Consider the following 17,048-nt stretch of genomic DNA (forward strand, 5'->3'; position numbering starts at 1 on the left):
TCTATAAAAAAAATGATCCAAGATTCAGAGAAATGTATACGTACCCCAAAACAAGATTAAACACAAGATTAAAGAAACAATTTTGGCCCACATAAAACAAAGCCTCAGTCACTACAGTGAATTTTGTTTTCTAAAAGTTACTGCTGCTGAAAAAGAGATGCAAAAACAGAAATAAATATCTGACATTAAAGAGGTTTTTTTCACTATTAATTTACCCTCTTTCTTAGGTCCCAACTCTTCGTAATAAATCGGTTTTCTAACATACGTCTGTTACCTGCCCTGCGTCTGTGAGCTTATCTCTGTGATGCAGCCAGCGTTACTTCTGATCTGGAACCGGAATCAGACAAACTGAGCAGCGTAGTCATTGGTGGGTGAGGGGTTTCCCCTCAGTGAGTGTCAGACGTCTAAGCACGCATGCGCATCAGACTTATCTCCTCTGCCTGAATCCTGCTGATACATAAGATCACCATCTATTCCGCTGACAAGCACTGAACTGTGCTGCTGATCATTAGATAGCATATCACAGGGCTTATCAGCTGAGGGGACAGCACTACAAAGCATTGGCATGGTCAGGTTGCACCACACATAAGCAGGCTCTCATCAGCCTTCTCTCTCTCCTCTGCCTGGATCCTGCTGAAGCTTTGAGGTGCTGACAAGCCCCGTGATATGCTTCCTAATGATCAGCAGCACACTGCAGAGCTTGTCAGCTGAAGGGACAGAGCTACAACACATGGACAGGAATCAGGCAGAGGAGTGAAGTCTTGGCTGAGCGTGCGTGCTCAGACTAGGTCACTCACTGATTGGTACTGCCGCCCCCACCAGTGTGCAGAGCAGTTGTCCAATTCCAGTCCCCAGACCGGAAGTAACAGTGGCTGCATCACAACAGAGGAATATAGCAGACACAGAGATAAGCTTACAGAAGCAGGGCAGGTAATAAAAGTATATTAGAAAACTGATTATTAGGAAGAGTTAAGACATATAAAAGGGGGTTAAATTAGTAGTGGAAAATCTCTTTACGGGGCCTGGATAATTTTAGATTTACGTATAGGAGAAATGGATCATGTAAATGATAAAGGTAAATCAAATAGACTATATGGTAGCAGCTAAAAGTGAAGTATTGTCTCAGAATAGCAGAATGCAGCTTTCGGCTATAGCCACTGCATACAGTCGTGCCAATCCTGGGAACAGGGGCCCCAAAGTAGATGGCTGCATATGTGCATTACTGCTCAATTCACACAACTACTCCCTTAGGCAGTGGATGAAAAGTGGTCATATGTTCACTAACACTTGATTCAGTTGGGGAACTTACTTCACATGATCGGCGGCGGCGATCTCAGAGATTGGATTCCCATAGAGCATACATATTATGTAAGAGACAGCGGTTTTAGTCACTACAAGGGCTAGTTTTAATACAAAGCCGACACATTTTTTAAAAGATTAAATACGTTGGTTGTCATAATAATACCTGCACGGGAATCTGTCTTGTACACACTCACCTATGGTACATTTCATTAGTCTTTTCATACGTGGGATTAATCGGGTCCTCATAGCCCACCTCTGCTGCACGACTCCGCTCTTGCTGCATGTAAGCCCCTCTTACAAGCTTGGCACCAAAAAGCCAGCCCTCTCGACGAGATAGCTCCACATCAGCAGTGACATTGTCATACGCTTCCTGCAAAAGAGGAGACTGTGCTTTAATGCGGTACTTTACGTTCTAACATAAAATGCTCATATTTTTCATGTGTATGTGATATGTTAACGGGGAACTGGTCAGGGCCCTTAATGCCTCAAACTGCCACCATTAGGCAGTGTGAAGATCTCAGGTTGTGGGTATTAATCACAGGCTGGTTAACGATGTAACAATTTTTATTTATTCTGTACATGGTCTTACAGTAAACATAGTCCTTATGCTCCTCTTGACTGTAGCATGTATATCCGGCTCCAGCCGACAACAACAGTCCTCAGGATAGTTCCTCAAATTTAGATGGCGGAGATCACAACCGCAGCACTTGTATCCAGCACCAATCTCTACAGTTCATTCATGGGCACCAGGACCTGGCTACAGCAACAGATCTTCGTCCCTCCATGCCACAGCACAAAGTCCCTCACTAACCAAATGTGTGGCTTATTGTTGTACCTCTCCACGGATCAGCCCCCTGGATCAGCAGAAGGGCTCATCACCCTCACCCCAATAGACATTTTCTACACAGAGCTGAAAGTATGAAGGATCCAGAAGCCCAGTCTCTGGCCCTGTCTGCAGAATTGTGTGTTGGAGACGCCTCCTGCAATGGGCAATAAAAGACTCACAACCCCCCGCCAGATGCAGCACAGTGAATCCTACAGCAGGCCTGATTACATTAGAGTCATGGAGGCCAACTTTAATGCCCTACTGTTACAACCCCTTCAAAGTGTGTACCTTAAAACTGGCAAAAACCAAACTCTAATAAAACACAATAAGCTCAATGTGACCAGCGCTCTGTGCTGTAAAAAGTCCAATAGTCTTGTTTGCAGCCAGCTCCTCACAGGCAGCATTAACCTCTTGGTGCATTTTAATGTCAAGCTTGCAAATTAGGTAAGACTAGTCTGTTGGGTTTCCTTCACATGCTGATTGTAATTATACCCACTGACAGTGTCAACTCAAGAGTGGCATTGCTGAACCTTCTAGCGAAGCGCAGTGCTCTGATGAAGACGATGTCAGTATACCCAGCTTCACTGTGCTTGCTTGGGAAGGCATAATGATGCCATTCCTGAGATGATGAGGCCAGTAGGGATAATGAAAAAGAAAAAAAAAAAGGGGGGTGAGGAGGGGCATGATTACAGCATCTGAAATAGGACTAGTCTGGATGAAACAACAAGTTCTATCTAATTTGCAAATAAGGAGCATTACAACATAGGCTTTAAATCGCATACGTGAACATTTGTTTGGGATACAAAGGGCTTAAAGGGAATCTTTCAGCAGGTTTTTGCTATGCAACCTGAAGCCTGCATGCTGCAAGGGTTAACAGAAAATTTGGGGATGCTGGTCTTGTCAAGCTCCAATCTGTTGTTTATTTATTCATGTTTGTTTAAGCAGCAGGACCCTTATTGTGCAGACTACAAAGTCACTCCCAAGACAGTCCGGCACAACCTGTCCTGTGATTGACACCTCACTGTCAACGTACAATCTCTACAGAGAACCTGGTGTGGGTTGGACAGCTCTCTCAGCTCTGCTACATGACTAGATCTAAAAGCTCTGTGCCAAAATGGCTGCAGCCAGTAATCCAAATCCAAGTTGTGCATCATTGAATTCAGGATCTCTGCCTACATCATGCTGCTATCAGATGAGGTAGCAAAAAACCTGCCGACAGATTCCCTTTAATATAAACTAAGGGTCGCAGTTTTGGATTCTTAAAGACTCAACTGTTACCTTTAAACAAAGACACCATAAATATGTTTACTACTAAGTTTATATTGCATGATAAATACAGAACTTTACCTAAAATAAAAAAATAGGTAACAAATAGCTAAGAACTAAGCTGGAAGTAATTTTTTTAGTGTCCAGAAATTGTCACTGCGGCTGCAAGAAAGGATCTGTCACCTATTACATTTCATTTGATATTACAGTGGCAGGTTTATAAAAGCACGCATCTAGCCAACAGCGCACTGTTATTGTGGATATTGCTCCGGATCACTCAGAACAAAAATAGAATTAGGTCTTTGTTACAGAGATGATCAATTCTTCCATGCATACAGTCACTGGGTTATGCTTCATTTATTAGATATTGCAGTCGGACCTCTCAGGGTCTGTGCCATAGCTACGATTTCTCCAAGGCTTGAGTATTCAATATGGGGGCTTTGCTATACAGCGCCTATTTAAATGAGAGCTTGCTGCAATATCTAATAAGCAGGGCCAAATCCAGTGAAAGAAGAAATTGAAGAATTGATCATCTGTTAGTAATGCCTAATTACATTTTTCTCTACAAATGGGAGACGCACTTTAAATTCACCTAGGAATATACGACAATGTAATCCTTGTATGCTGAGCCTTTGAAAGTCTAGTAAAACGTGTTGTCGTACAGAGCAGAAATGGTCATTGATATGCACCGCTCACCTTTAAGTAGCACTGGTATGTGTTGAAGATAATGGGATTGTCCTTATTAAATTTACGTTGCATTTCCAATGTCAAACGGCTGATTGCGGGTTGGAAATAGGTCTGTTCTGCATCAACCATCAGCCGAACACCGGTTTCTAAGGCTCTCTATGGATAAAAAGCAAGGTTTAGTAAAAGGTGTTCACAAAATACGAATATTTCCTGAATTCTTGTCATAAAATACATCTCACCGGGCCACTTCTCCCACCCCAACTTTCTATGAAAAGCACATTATCAAAATATGCTACAAATGAATAAAACCTTTAAAAGCGCTCCTAGGTAGTGGGCTTCTGGGTCCAGCTAAACTACTTTTACTTACCCTCAACTAGTAAGAAACGATCTACATTTTGTAGGTTGGCACTACTGATAATCATTGGATAATCTGTTCTAGGTTGTGAAAATACAAAAGTCACATCACTCATTGGAGCTTATTTATCACCACTAAAATTCTTAAATGGGCAAGCTTATATTAGAGATCGTGGAAAAAAATGATGTAAGCGGTGTCAAATTGTATCAATCTATCAGTTGCCTTATTTTTTTATAGACATATGCCGAAAATGTAGTGCATAGTGTTATGCATTAAGCCACACCCATTTCCTGATAAACCACGCCCCTTTTCGGTAGGGACGCACACCCCTATTGGACAAGGTGCAGAAATAGTCTAACACACAAATATGGTGGGAAAACATTTGAGCACAAATGCTGGGGCATTTAGTGTCATTAATATGCCCCACTGAGGTCTGTAAGAATAACTGGAGATACAAGTATAAGTATACTTACTAGTGTAAGTTCACAATCCCTGCTTTTTTATGTACAATTTTAATTGAAAGAATACTCAAAATTAAATAGAAAGCGAACCATCTCAGATGACACTTAGTTTATTGTGTAATACTAGCTAATTGCATATTAAAATTCCCAGATTAACATTGCATGGTCTAGAAGTCTTCTTACACCGACTTGGAACAGTCCACAAATAGAACCTTAGCCCATATTACATCCCAAAAATGAGGCCGCACATCCAAAAAGGTGAGAGAATCATTCACCTAAAGTGTTTTTAGTTGCTTTTTGAATTAGAGTTCAGATGTTTGATCATCAGATACTGTGTTTATGGCTGGATGTACCCATCTAGTTATTTTTCTAATGTGTAAACTACATGATTTGTAGGAGATCATTTTCTGTAAACAATTAGCCACATTCTTCTAAATCCACTACTTCGACATCCCCTTCTCATTCCCCATGTGCGTCCCCATAAAAAAGCTTGAACTTTTCTAGTGCCGGCGCAGTTCCAGTGGTGTCAGCGCTCGCATATTCCCAGGGCTCATGAGAGGCTGTAACGCCAAGCGAGCCCCGTGCCCAATCCCAGCGCAGTGAGAGCTGCGGCTGACGCTCACTTCCTGTTGATTGTTCCTGTGTCTGAAGGCGGGGAGAGAGAAGCCAGTGCTGATTGGGAATGGGGATCACGTGTCATAATGTCACATGAGCCCCAGCAATGCGAGTTCCGACACCGCTCCAACCATGCGGGCACCGGACCTACGTATAAGCATTTTTATTAATACAAACATTTCCATAATTCCTACAAGAGGATATCAAAAGACATTATAGACTACTCCAAAGGGACTACATGAGCAACAAAGAAAAATGGAGTTTCCAAGTCAATTAAAATTGTAAATTTTATTTAATCACAAAATTGAATAAATTAATTACAAAACATCATTTAAAAAAAACATTACAGAAAAAGTGAGGCAAAAGAAGGGGAGGAAAATACCCCCAGACAAGGTGATACCGCTACAATTACATGTGGGGGTTAAATTTTAACCTTTTTCAGGAAAGGTACAATCCAATTACAACTGCATTCCTATCAGCAGTGGCTTAGTCACAATGGACATTAGTAAACTGCAGTTATTTGCTCACCAATTTAAATTCACAATTGTCCCCACAGGAGGTTAAGGTGCCCACCAGAGTATAATAGAACTATACCCTATTAAGAGGGTTTTATTATACTCTGGTGGGCACCTTAACCTCCTGTGGGGACAATTGTGAATTTAAATGGGTGAGCAAATAACTGCAGTTTACTAATGTCCATTGTGACTAATCCACTGCTGATAGGAATGCAGTTGTAATTGGATTGTACCTTTCCTGAAAAAGGTTAAAATTTAACCCCCACATGTAATTGTAGGGGTATCACCTTGTCTGGGGGTATTTTCCTCCCCTTCTTTTGCCTCACTTTTTCTGTAATGTTTTTTTTATATGATCTTTTGTAATTAATTTATTCAATTTTGTGATGAAATAAAATTTACAATTTTAATTGACTTGGAAACTCCATTTTTCTTTGTTGCTCACATAAGCATTTTTATGTTGGCGTACATGGGAAATGAGAAGTGGTTGTCCAAGTAGTGGACACCCAGTTTTTGGGGCGTTTTCTGATTTTTTTTTCAGATAGACTGCTTTTATATATGAGCATCTGACTTGTAAAGCGCTGTGGAATATGTTGGCGTTATAGAAATAAATATTTTCTAACATGTAATCTGATTTTCCCATTGGAGTCGTACAATAACCAATTCCATTATGCTCATTATTGAAATGTACAGTCGAATGGTTAAGCATGAACATGCATAAGCTCCACAACAACAATACCTATACAAGCACAATACCTGAAACACCAAGTGAGTACAGACTTTAGTTCAGTCTCGATCCCTAAAACATCTACTCCAATGTCAGCCCAATCATACTATTGGCGAGGGCGGAGGTCTCTTTTATAGTAAATTTAAGCAGCAATCATGCTGTAATTAGACAATGAATCACTTTCTTCTTTGTGAAGGACAAAATAAAGTACATCCACTTCATCAGTGCGTTTTTTAAGACGCTATAAATGACTCCTCACGTCGGCTGATAACTTACAGTACTAGCAAGAGGCTGAAATTGTTTTTCATCAGAGTTCAGAAGAACGTGTTTGTTTGCATTTCATTATGAAAGATTACATTTCAGCATCAATGCATTTATTCAAATTAGAGCTTATTAAGGGATTTCAAAGCCTTCCTGATATAGCTGACATTTCTAAGGGCTGTTTCTACCCTTTAAGATGTGTAAAATATAGTGGCATTGATTTACTGCACCATCTGAGCCACGTTTACTGCTCATCTTGGGGAGACTGCTTCTAAATATTAATTAGGCGAGATACAAGCCATTCTATGCCAGCTCTTGACCAGCAATGTCGGGATTTCTGAATACAAGCAGCTCCATAGTGATATCTATAGATCCCAACATGTATTCGGCTGCACAGACCATGTGCGAGGATTATAGGAGTCGGGCAGAATTCTGTTGTGAGCTTTCAGGGACATAGTAAAATGATATCATTGCTCTCAAGCTGTTTGTTTAGGCTCAGCTGTCTTTATATTGGCATGTAAAGTATTTGTAATAGTTTCACTATAAATTACACACATTATTTTACAGCACAAAAATGACTAAATCAACTTCATAATGTAGTAATACAAGTTACATTGGTGTTCCTAAAAAGCACGCATTGCAATGTTTTCCACTGAACTTTTAACTTCTGCTTGCAATACCAAGCTTTACCACATGGTTTGCTGTTCAAGAGGCACAGGAACGTCCACTGAAGTACATGCAATACTGTATTAAAACACTGCCACCTAGTGGTACAAATACGTAGTGATTAAAAGTGTCAAACTTTGAAACTTCTACTTCTCCAAAAAGAGAATAAGGGTGAGGAATTAAATTATTTTTGACAATATAAAGAGACAGGTCAGTAAATGGTGGGGGTCTGGGTGTGGAGAATGAAGGTAGTGACATTAACCTTCGATTGGTACTCTAAACAGCTCAATGTGAACTGTACAATTCATCTAGAAAAAATTAAGATGGGAAGGTGTAAGCCAGGTGTCACAGAGCCATGTTTGGAATGATCAGTAGGGTCTTCATGCATGGATCCTCCTACTGTTCACAACAGGTCTCCATTTGCAAGGAAAATAGTGACTTTCTTCACCCATCTTTTAGTGAATAAACAAAATTTAATCTTTATACGGTAGTTGTCACTTATGGATGGCTGCGTGAAGACATCATTTTCATTAGAAACATAAGCGTGTTGTTTCTCTCCAGCTTTTTTTTTTGTATGTTGTGATTCTGGACCTGGGAAACTAAAGGGTGCTTTACACGCTGCAACACTGCTAACGATATGTCGTCGGGGTCACGTCGGTAGTGACGCACATCTGGCGCCGTTAACGACATCGCAGCGTGTGACACCAATGAGCGACGATCAACGAGCGCAAAAACGTGAAAAATCGTTGCTCGTTGGCATGTCGTTCATTTCCTTAAAGGGAACCTGTCATCAGAAATTTTGCTTTAAACCTAAAAGTTTCCCCCTCTGCACTCTAGCAAGGTTCCTGTACTTTTTGTGGCCCCTTTTAAACCAAATTAAATACTTTATAAATTTGTACCTTTTGCTATGTAAATTTTGTAAATCGTCCATGGGGGCGGACTCTCTGGTGACTGTTGCTGTTCCTCCAGCAGATTTACGCCGCCCCCCAACGCTGAATTTCATATCTCAGGACACCGCCCCTGGGCGCCCGTGGTCCTGCGCATGCGCTGTGCGACTGTAGCGGGACTGTGCACTGTGTGCACGTGTGACCGCTGGTGACGTTTTGCGCAGGCACGAGGTTATGGGCGGCGCTGTGAGTGTCATCAGCAAGTGCCGCCCATAACCTTGTGACCGCACTTTCCCCTCTTCCTCCAGCGTTCTGCGCAAGCACTTGCTGGCCAGATGATCCGACGTCACCTCTTTCCCATCTTGCCCTGCTGCAGGGTAAGATGGGAAGGAGGTGACGTCGGGTCATTTGGCCGGCGAGCGCTTGCGCAGAACGCTGGAGGCAGTGGGGGAAAGCGCGTCCACGAGATTATGGGCGGGCACTTGCGATGGAATCACAGCGCCGCCCATAATCTCGTGCTTGTGACACACGTCACAAGCGATCCTGGCGTGGGCGGCACCTCGGGCGTAGTGGGCGGCGTCCTGATGGATGAAATGGAGCGTGGGGGGGCGGCGTCAATGTGCAGGAGGAACAGCAACGGTCAGCAGAGAGCCCGCCCCCATGGACGATTTACAAAATTTACATAGCAAAAGGTACAAGTTTATAAAGTATTTAATTTGGTTTAAAAGGGGCCACAAAAAGTACAGGAACCTTGCTAGAAGCAGCCCAGGAGCTGCAGAGGGGGAAACGTTTAGGTTTCAAGCTAAATATTTGATGACAGGTTCCCTTTAATATCGTTGCTGCTGCAGGTACGATGTTGTTCGTCATTCCTGCGGTAGCACACAACATCGCTATGTGTGACACCGCAGGAACGACGAACATCTCCTTACCTGCGTCCACCGGCAATGAGGAAGAAAGGAGGTGGGCGGCATGTTCCAGCCGCTCATCTCCGCCCCTCCTCTGCTATTGGACGGCTGCCGTGTAACATCGCTATGACGCCGCACAAACCGCCCCCCTTAGAAAGGAGGCGGATCGCCGGCCAGAGCGACGTTGCAGGGAAGGTAAGTATGTGTGACGGGTGTAAGCGATGTTGTGCGCCACGGGCAGCGATTTGCCCGTGATGCACAACCGACGGGGGCGGGTACGCTCGCTAGCAATATCGGTACCGCTATCGCAGCGTGTAAAGTACCCTTAAGTTTTTAAGAGCTGTGGACCCGATCTTTATTATTTTCAGTGCTGCTTCATAGTTTTCTCCAAGATACTGCCACAGTAATATAGGTTGAAGAAAAATGAAAATAACCCGTCCATCTATCAACCATTGTAAAGTTCTCAGCAGAAAGTGATCGGCGTATAATGATCAAGGTTGCGAAAGGTGCGACTGTAACCAGTCCCCTAGCGGTAGTTGGCACTGTCCGTGCTACAGTTATTTCCAACTGGAGGGGCTTCCTCAGACGCACTTATAACAAAACTACTGCAGAGATGAGTACCACTAGTTCCCTGCACATACTCTTCAGCCTTGGGCCTACCAGTGTCCTGCAGCTGCACAGCAGGCTGGTGTAATGGGATCAACAATTCAGACTGCATCATTAATGTAGAAATGGATTTGAATACTGTTTCAGCAATTGCCCACAAGGGGGCAGTGTCAGACTGTGCAATCACAAACACAGAGCTGGGAAATCCCCTACTGCAGCTAGTGTGTGAAAACCAGGAAGAAAAAAAGTGCGGGAAGGTGGTTCAGCTCCAGAGCTCAGCCAGAGGAGAGCTGCGTGTGGTCTCCCTGAACAGAGGGCTCTTTTGCCACCGGAGTCTTGGAGAAATCACCCTGTGGAAGTGGTTTCTGCCATTCCCGGTCTGCAGGACTTTGTTTTCACCAAGGATCTAACCGGACTGCAGAGCATCGCAACCAGAGTGTAAGTGCAGGCGCTGTGACCTCCCTTCTTCTGCTCGGCGTGCCCCGGGACTAAAAGACTGATTAGAATCCGTTACCAGCGGGGGAAGATCAAAAGGAAAAGACCGAGGAGCTGCATCCCTTCAGCGCTGCACCGGGACCCATCATCGTGAGACTCCAGGCCTGCGACGTGGGAGCGGCATCTTCTTCCGGGATAGACTGGTACGTGATTGTAGGGAAAGTTAGGGAAAGTTGCCGCCATTTCTTTGTTGTTGTTTTTCCTTTCTTCTTGCTGCGTACCCAGAAGGAGTGAAAATCCAGGGACTCCACTATACTTATGTGCGCAGATAGTTCGGTTGATTGTATTATAAATATGTTTCCTAGTAAAGAAATGTTACTACCGGTAAAATCTGAGTATGGGGATTTTGTTGGAATAGAGCATACACACACACCCGCGGCCCTACCACCGGTCGCTTCACTGGCATCACATCGTAGGCGGTGTGGTAAGGCTGCCGCTGTAGATAATGTGCAAGGCAGAGAGCCAGATGAGAGAGAGAGGAAGACCGAGGTTGTTGGAGCGAAAGTTTAGACAGGTCAGAGATTTGTTTTTTAAATAGTAGTGGAGCACTCTGTGGGTATTACTTATAAATGGGGGCCACATAGGGAGGGGGGAGAGGGCAATATTACTATATAGGAGCTATATTAAATTTATGGGAACATAATTTGGGGCATTACTATATGGAGGCCGCAAAGGGGGGCGTTAACAAGTGCAGAGCAGCTGAATGGGAGCATAATAGATGGGCGACACTACTATATGGGTGTCATGGTGAGGGAAAATCCCCAGGATTTGGGCAGAAATGTAACAAGTATTACTACTGCATGAGGGACACAGGAGAGCATCATTACTATATAGTGTCCTGGTGGGGGCATATCCACTAGATTTGGGCAGAAATGTAACAAGTATTACTACTGTATGAGGGACACAGGAGAGCATCACTACCGTATGGGTGTCATAGTGGGGGCAAATCCTTTGGATTTAGGCAGAAATGTGACATAAGTATTACTGCCATATGAGAGACACAGGAGAGCACCATTAATGTATAGGATTTTATTTTTGGAAAACTTACTATCGGACAAAAGGGTGGTGTGATTACTGTAAAAGGGGGAAAAGTAGAAAGGATAATCTAAAAAAGTTATCAGCTAACAATTTCTTTGTCTATTACGCAGAGAAAAGTCCTGGCTGGAAGACGGCAGAGCAGAAAACCCCTGTAAGGCTATGTGCGCACTTACCGGATTTTGCCGCGGATTTTCCGCGGATTTGCTGCATGTTTCGCTGCAGAAAATGTTCATAACATCTCTGCAGTGAATCACCAGCAAATCCTATGGAGAAAAAAAATCCTGTGCGCACTGGGCGGAATTTGACAGCTGCATGTTTTGCTGCGGGAATCCCGCAGCAAAAAGAAGTGCATGTCACTTCTTTTCCGCACATCGCTGCGGGATTTCACTCCATTGACTCCAATGTTAATCATGAAATCCCGCAGGGAATAACGCAGGCAACAAATTCTGTGCGGTTCACTGCGTTTTCCTTCGTTATTCCCTGCGGTATTTCGCGGTTTACCTCCGGTAATGTACATCGCCTGTCTGCGGTTTTGCAGGGAAGTGATGTCATTACAGGAAAAGGAAGCCGTGCAGAGCGTAAAGACACACACAGACATTACAGACATAGAACACAGACACATAGAACACACATAGAAAGAAAACGGAAATATAGAAAACAAAGAATGTGGGCTCTGCTGTATATTTACCTTCCAGCCGAGGTAAGCACACAGCGGCGGCCCGGTATGCTCAGGCTGGGGAGGGAGAGGGGCAGGGTTAATGTGCCCCGCCTCACTCCCCCTCCCGCAGCCGAGAATATCAGCCGCAGCTGCCCCGGCACTGTCGCATGCATTATGCGGCAGCACCGGCGTGTCCCCGGCTCTTCTTGCTGCCGTGTAGCAGTGGCAGCAAGGTAATACAAGGGGTTAATGGTGGTGGATCACCGCCATTAACTCCAGGCTTGATCATGGCAGCATCTATGTGACAGCTGACATGATCAACCCGTAAGTAAAGTGAAAAAAACACACACACAGAAAAATCCTTTATTTTAAATAAAACAAACAAGCCTCGTTCACCATTTTATTAACCCCTCCCGCACCAAAGCTCCGGCGTAATCCACCGCTCCGGCGTAACCCACAGGTCCTGCGCTGCTTACATCCAGCCGCGACTGTCACAGACACAGCGCTGAATGAATGCAGCAGACAGCAGAGGTAATTACCGGTCATTTCCCAAAGCCGGTAATGTGAACTCCCTGCCAACCGTGGGAAATGCAGCGATCTGTCCTCTATCTATCTATCTATCTCTCTCTCTCTGTCTGTCTGTCTGTCTGTCTATCTATCCCTCTATCTATTCTTCTGTCTATCTATCTACTATCTCAGAATTAAATGACTTTTTTTTTTTTTCAATGTGCTTTATTGCATTGAATGCAATAAAGCACATCCCAACCCGCACGCGGCAAAACAGCGGCAATACCGCAAACAATACCGCGGTGAAACCGCAGAAAACCGCGGCAAACCGCATGCGGTTTTCGGGTGCGGTTTGCCGCGGTTTTTTACCGCGGGTGCGGTAATCTTTGAGAGCATGCGGAATTTTCTCAAGAAAATTCCATTTCCCAGTGCGCACATAGCCTAAAACAAAATCAATTCCTCAAGACTTTTCCAGTGTAATACCCAGACATTTCCACCTCCTCGAGCTAGAGACTTGCTTCTTGCATCTTTTTTGGATTCTTCCACACTGTTTTAATTATTGCCATTTCCCTCCTTTGTGAGGAGTTATAAATTTTAACCTGACAAGTACTGACAGAAATATACAGCGTGCCAAGCAGACGACATAAAAATATGTTCCTGACCTTTGCAAGCACATCCATTCTCTGCAGCATTCTCTTCATCTGCAGGTCTTCTTCTTCTGTGAACCTTGACAAGAGGGGCTCTACCTGACCACTCTGGGGGGGGAAGAAAAATAAATAAAAAATTAAAAATGTGCCTCATTACCGAGAAAATGCTTAATCTTACACTACAGATATAGAGCCATTTATTTACCACCATAAGCATTCTTTTTACTTCTGAAAACGTATTATTGTATTCTCTCCGGAGCCCCGTAAACATAAATATGTCATCGTGAAAATGGTTTGTCAGTTCAATTTATTCAGCCGCTGCAAATGTATTCAGGTGTGAATAAAAATCTTCCTAATTTATGCAAATACATCCCTAAGGAGCCGCTACAAATCAACACAAAAATGAGTTTATTCTCCCTTACAACTTAACTACTTGGCCTTTATTGCGTATGAAGAAACAGAATCGAGAAATAAGTTTATTTATAGTTTATACCTTGTTGATAGGGAAGGCAAAATATTATATCGTCCCCTTGAAAAAAAAAACAAAAAACGCAATAGGCAACATTTTGTAGCGGGAATAATAAGGTGTACAAGGAGCGCATTAAAAGTGTCAAATGGAAAATTAAAATGTTATCAATTTATACTTCTATTACCAGAAGAATAATAGAAGCGCCGTGCTATTAAATTCTACAGACGCCATAAAGAGGAAATCCTGCTGTAACTAGCTGGAAGGAACAGATTCAGATCATCCTGCGCTGGAAGAAATGGAAAACCCATACAATAAGCCTGATGTCAGGTCAGCCTCACTATTCATGATTGAATCATCATCATCAAGGTCAAGATCTCATGAAGATAAATTACAAGCATGAGCAGGCCATCAGATGCCGAGCACAAACACTCTCCTGCCTTCCAGACGTCTGCTCGGAGGGAAGCTCCGCAGCTCTGGAAAGGGCCAGATGGTGGCACAGTCTCCTTACATATTGCCGAATGGTGCTGGGAAACGTGCTCGCTTCCTCACAATGCTGATAATAAGCCAAAGCCCAGAATTTCACACATCGTGCAGGTGGCAAATCCCAGAAGATTTTTTCCCCCTCGTATCATGCTCTAATATATTTTGTTAGAAATATGCCCAAAAAAAAAAAATACAAAAACAACAAAAAAAAGGATATCGCTTTGAACAAAAAGTAAGGAAGGTGTGGAGAATAGCCTTCCGTACGTTGCGAAGAGCTCCAGGAATATATTTGGGCTAGCCTCGTTAGGAAAGACAATGTATACCCTCTGGCGAGTCAATATATGGAGGGGCAGAAGGGGCATGTAGTGCAGAATTTCACATCATCTGCAGCCAGTGTTACTTTTCTCAAGAATATAACACGTTCCACCTACAGCCGTAGCTTTATACATCACACAGACGGCAGATACACTTCCCATGCGCCGGCTTCGCTCATTTTGAAGTTTCATTTCTACAATTTTCACACCAGTAGCAATAGAATAAGCAAGAAAGAACAGGATGACACTTGTTAATCTTCACATCATACTTGTGTTTTATTATGTGGATCAATAGGAAAGTGAGAAATAAATGGAGCTGTCACAGTAAATCAATGATGACATGCACAACATTAAAGCTGTTGCAATAAATTACATTTAAGGAAAACCTTTGGCAGGGAGGCATGGTCGTTCCAGGCAGCCTCACGCCTTCCCGATAATTACAAGAAAGAAAAAACTTCCAGTTATCTGCTCCAGTGCAGGCGCGGGTCAGGAGCTGAATGCTATCGGACCTTAGTAATGCAGAGTAGGAACAGGCTCGGAAAGAGTTAACAGTCCAAACTCAATTAAATGTAAAGACAAGTAAATTATTTTGGGTTTTTTTTTATCACTCTTGAAACATGGTTTTCAATGGCATCATTCCCCCTGTCCAAGGTCAGATCACAAGGTTTGAGGGAATGTTGTGATTGGATCCTCTACCAAAATGAATAAAAGCCTGGTGCGACTGATATACATGAACCCAGCCTATGTCAGCCACCTACTCCCAATCTTACCACATGGCCTGAAAAAAGGTTACCCCTCCTGGAAACCTCCTAATACTGTTCTTATAAGGGGTATCACCCCACCAGACATACTGTATATATGGCATATCCATATGAACTCCCAGTAGAAGTCATTGCAAAAAAAAAAAAAAAAAGACCCCCTCACCATTGACCGTGTATACAAGCCTTTCTAAAACTAGCATCTATCAGACATTTGTGGCATAGTCTATAGAGTTGTCATAAATACCTCAGATGAGAATACATGTTTAAATCTGTCACCAGGCTTTTACTACCCCATCTGAGTTCTGCATTATGTAGGGGTAGAAACCCTGATTCCAGTGATTTATCACTTAGGCTACTTTCACACATCCGGTTTGAGCACTGCGGCTCAATCCGGCTGTGAAAACTATGCAACGGATGCGGCGAAATCACCGCATCCTTTGCATAAGTTTTTACATGCGGCCCGTCCGTTTTTTTCCGGTTGCGGCATGCTACTGAGCATGCGCAGTGGAAAAAAACGCATGCGACGAGCGGATGCGTTTTTTCCCGCATCGCGCCGCATCCGGCCTCCATAGGTATGCATTGAAAAATGCGCCGCAGCGGCCGGATGCGGCGCGATGCGGTGTTTTTTGCCGGAGCAAAAAACGTTGCAGGGAACGTTCGATCCGGCCGCGGCATCGGCTAAATCTGCTGCATGCGGCAAAAACCGGACCGAACGCAAGCCCCTGCGGCACAATACGGCACTAATGTAAGTCTATGCAAAAAAAACCGCAACCGGCGTTACAAAAGCCGGTTGCGGTTTTTCTGCAGAACACCGTATTGTGCCGCAGAGCAAAATCCGGATGTGTGAAAGTACCCTTACTTTACTGGGTCCTACAGTTTTGATTAAAAACAGTTTGTCTGCAGTAAATCTAGCAATTCTGTATAACCCCGCTCACGTCACAAATTGCCAGCTCTCAGTGTACACTGCACAGGCAAAAAGCTTCAGAAGAGTGGTGGGGACGTAGTTTGGCTACATGGCAGCAGCCTAAATAATCCACTAGTGAAAAGCTCATGAAGACAGAACCATGATTTAAAAAAAAAAAAAAAAAAAAAAATTCAGATAGCAGCTCAGTAAGTGACATCACTAGAAGCAGAGTCTCTATATTAAGTCCCTATATAAAGATGCTCTCAAATTAGGTAGGAAAAACCTGGTGACAAATTCCCTTTAAAAAAAGCTTGGTGTAGGAATGGCTAAAGCATTCATTTTTTGCTGCAGTTTTCTGAAGAATCCCCCATTAGGATTCAAAGAACTTCACAGTTTCAAAAATAAACTCCTATAGGCTTGGCAAGAAACTTCTGTAGGATTTATTCTTGCTAGAGTTATGATGGAGTTGGGCCTAAGATGGCCAGAAGAATCCTTCTACAATAGGTCTTAGGTTAGGGCCACACGAGCGTATGGCATCCGATCCGAGTGCAGCGGAAGGGATTTGCTAATGACCGTCGGCTTCCGCTCTGCTGCGAGCATAACCAAGTGTCATGTGATTGTGAGCCGATCCCGCGATCAGATCACAACTGCGGAGGAGAGGGCAGGATTAATCTCCATCTTCTCCGCTGCCTGTCT

General features: G+C 43.6%; 1 protein-coding gene across 2 annotated transcripts in view; it reads right to left on the reverse strand.

Moving 5' to 3' along the window:
- PRODH (proline dehydrogenase 1) overlaps positions 1–17,048 on the reverse strand; it is a 184,784-nt gene that overhangs the window by 36,654 nt on the left and 131,082 nt on the right. For both annotated transcript variants that reach the window (XM_075320217.1, XM_075320208.1), the window contains 3 exons: positions 13,437–13,529; positions 4,091–4,237; positions 1,497–1,672 (listed from right to left, as the gene is read on the reverse strand). In XM_075320217.1, coding sequence (XP_075176332.1) covers positions 1,497–1,672; positions 4,091–4,237; positions 13,437–13,529 — 416 coding nt within the window. The remainder of the gene's footprint in view (positions 1–1,496; positions 1,673–4,090; positions 4,238–13,436; positions 13,530–17,048) is intronic.

The sequence above is a fragment of the Anomaloglossus baeobatrachus genome, chromosome 1 (assembly GCF_048569485.1).
Source record: "Anomaloglossus baeobatrachus isolate aAnoBae1 chromosome 1, aAnoBae1.hap1, whole genome shotgun sequence".
In the NCBI taxonomy this organism is placed as follows: domain Eukaryota; kingdom Metazoa; phylum Chordata; class Amphibia; order Anura; family Aromobatidae; genus Anomaloglossus; species Anomaloglossus baeobatrachus.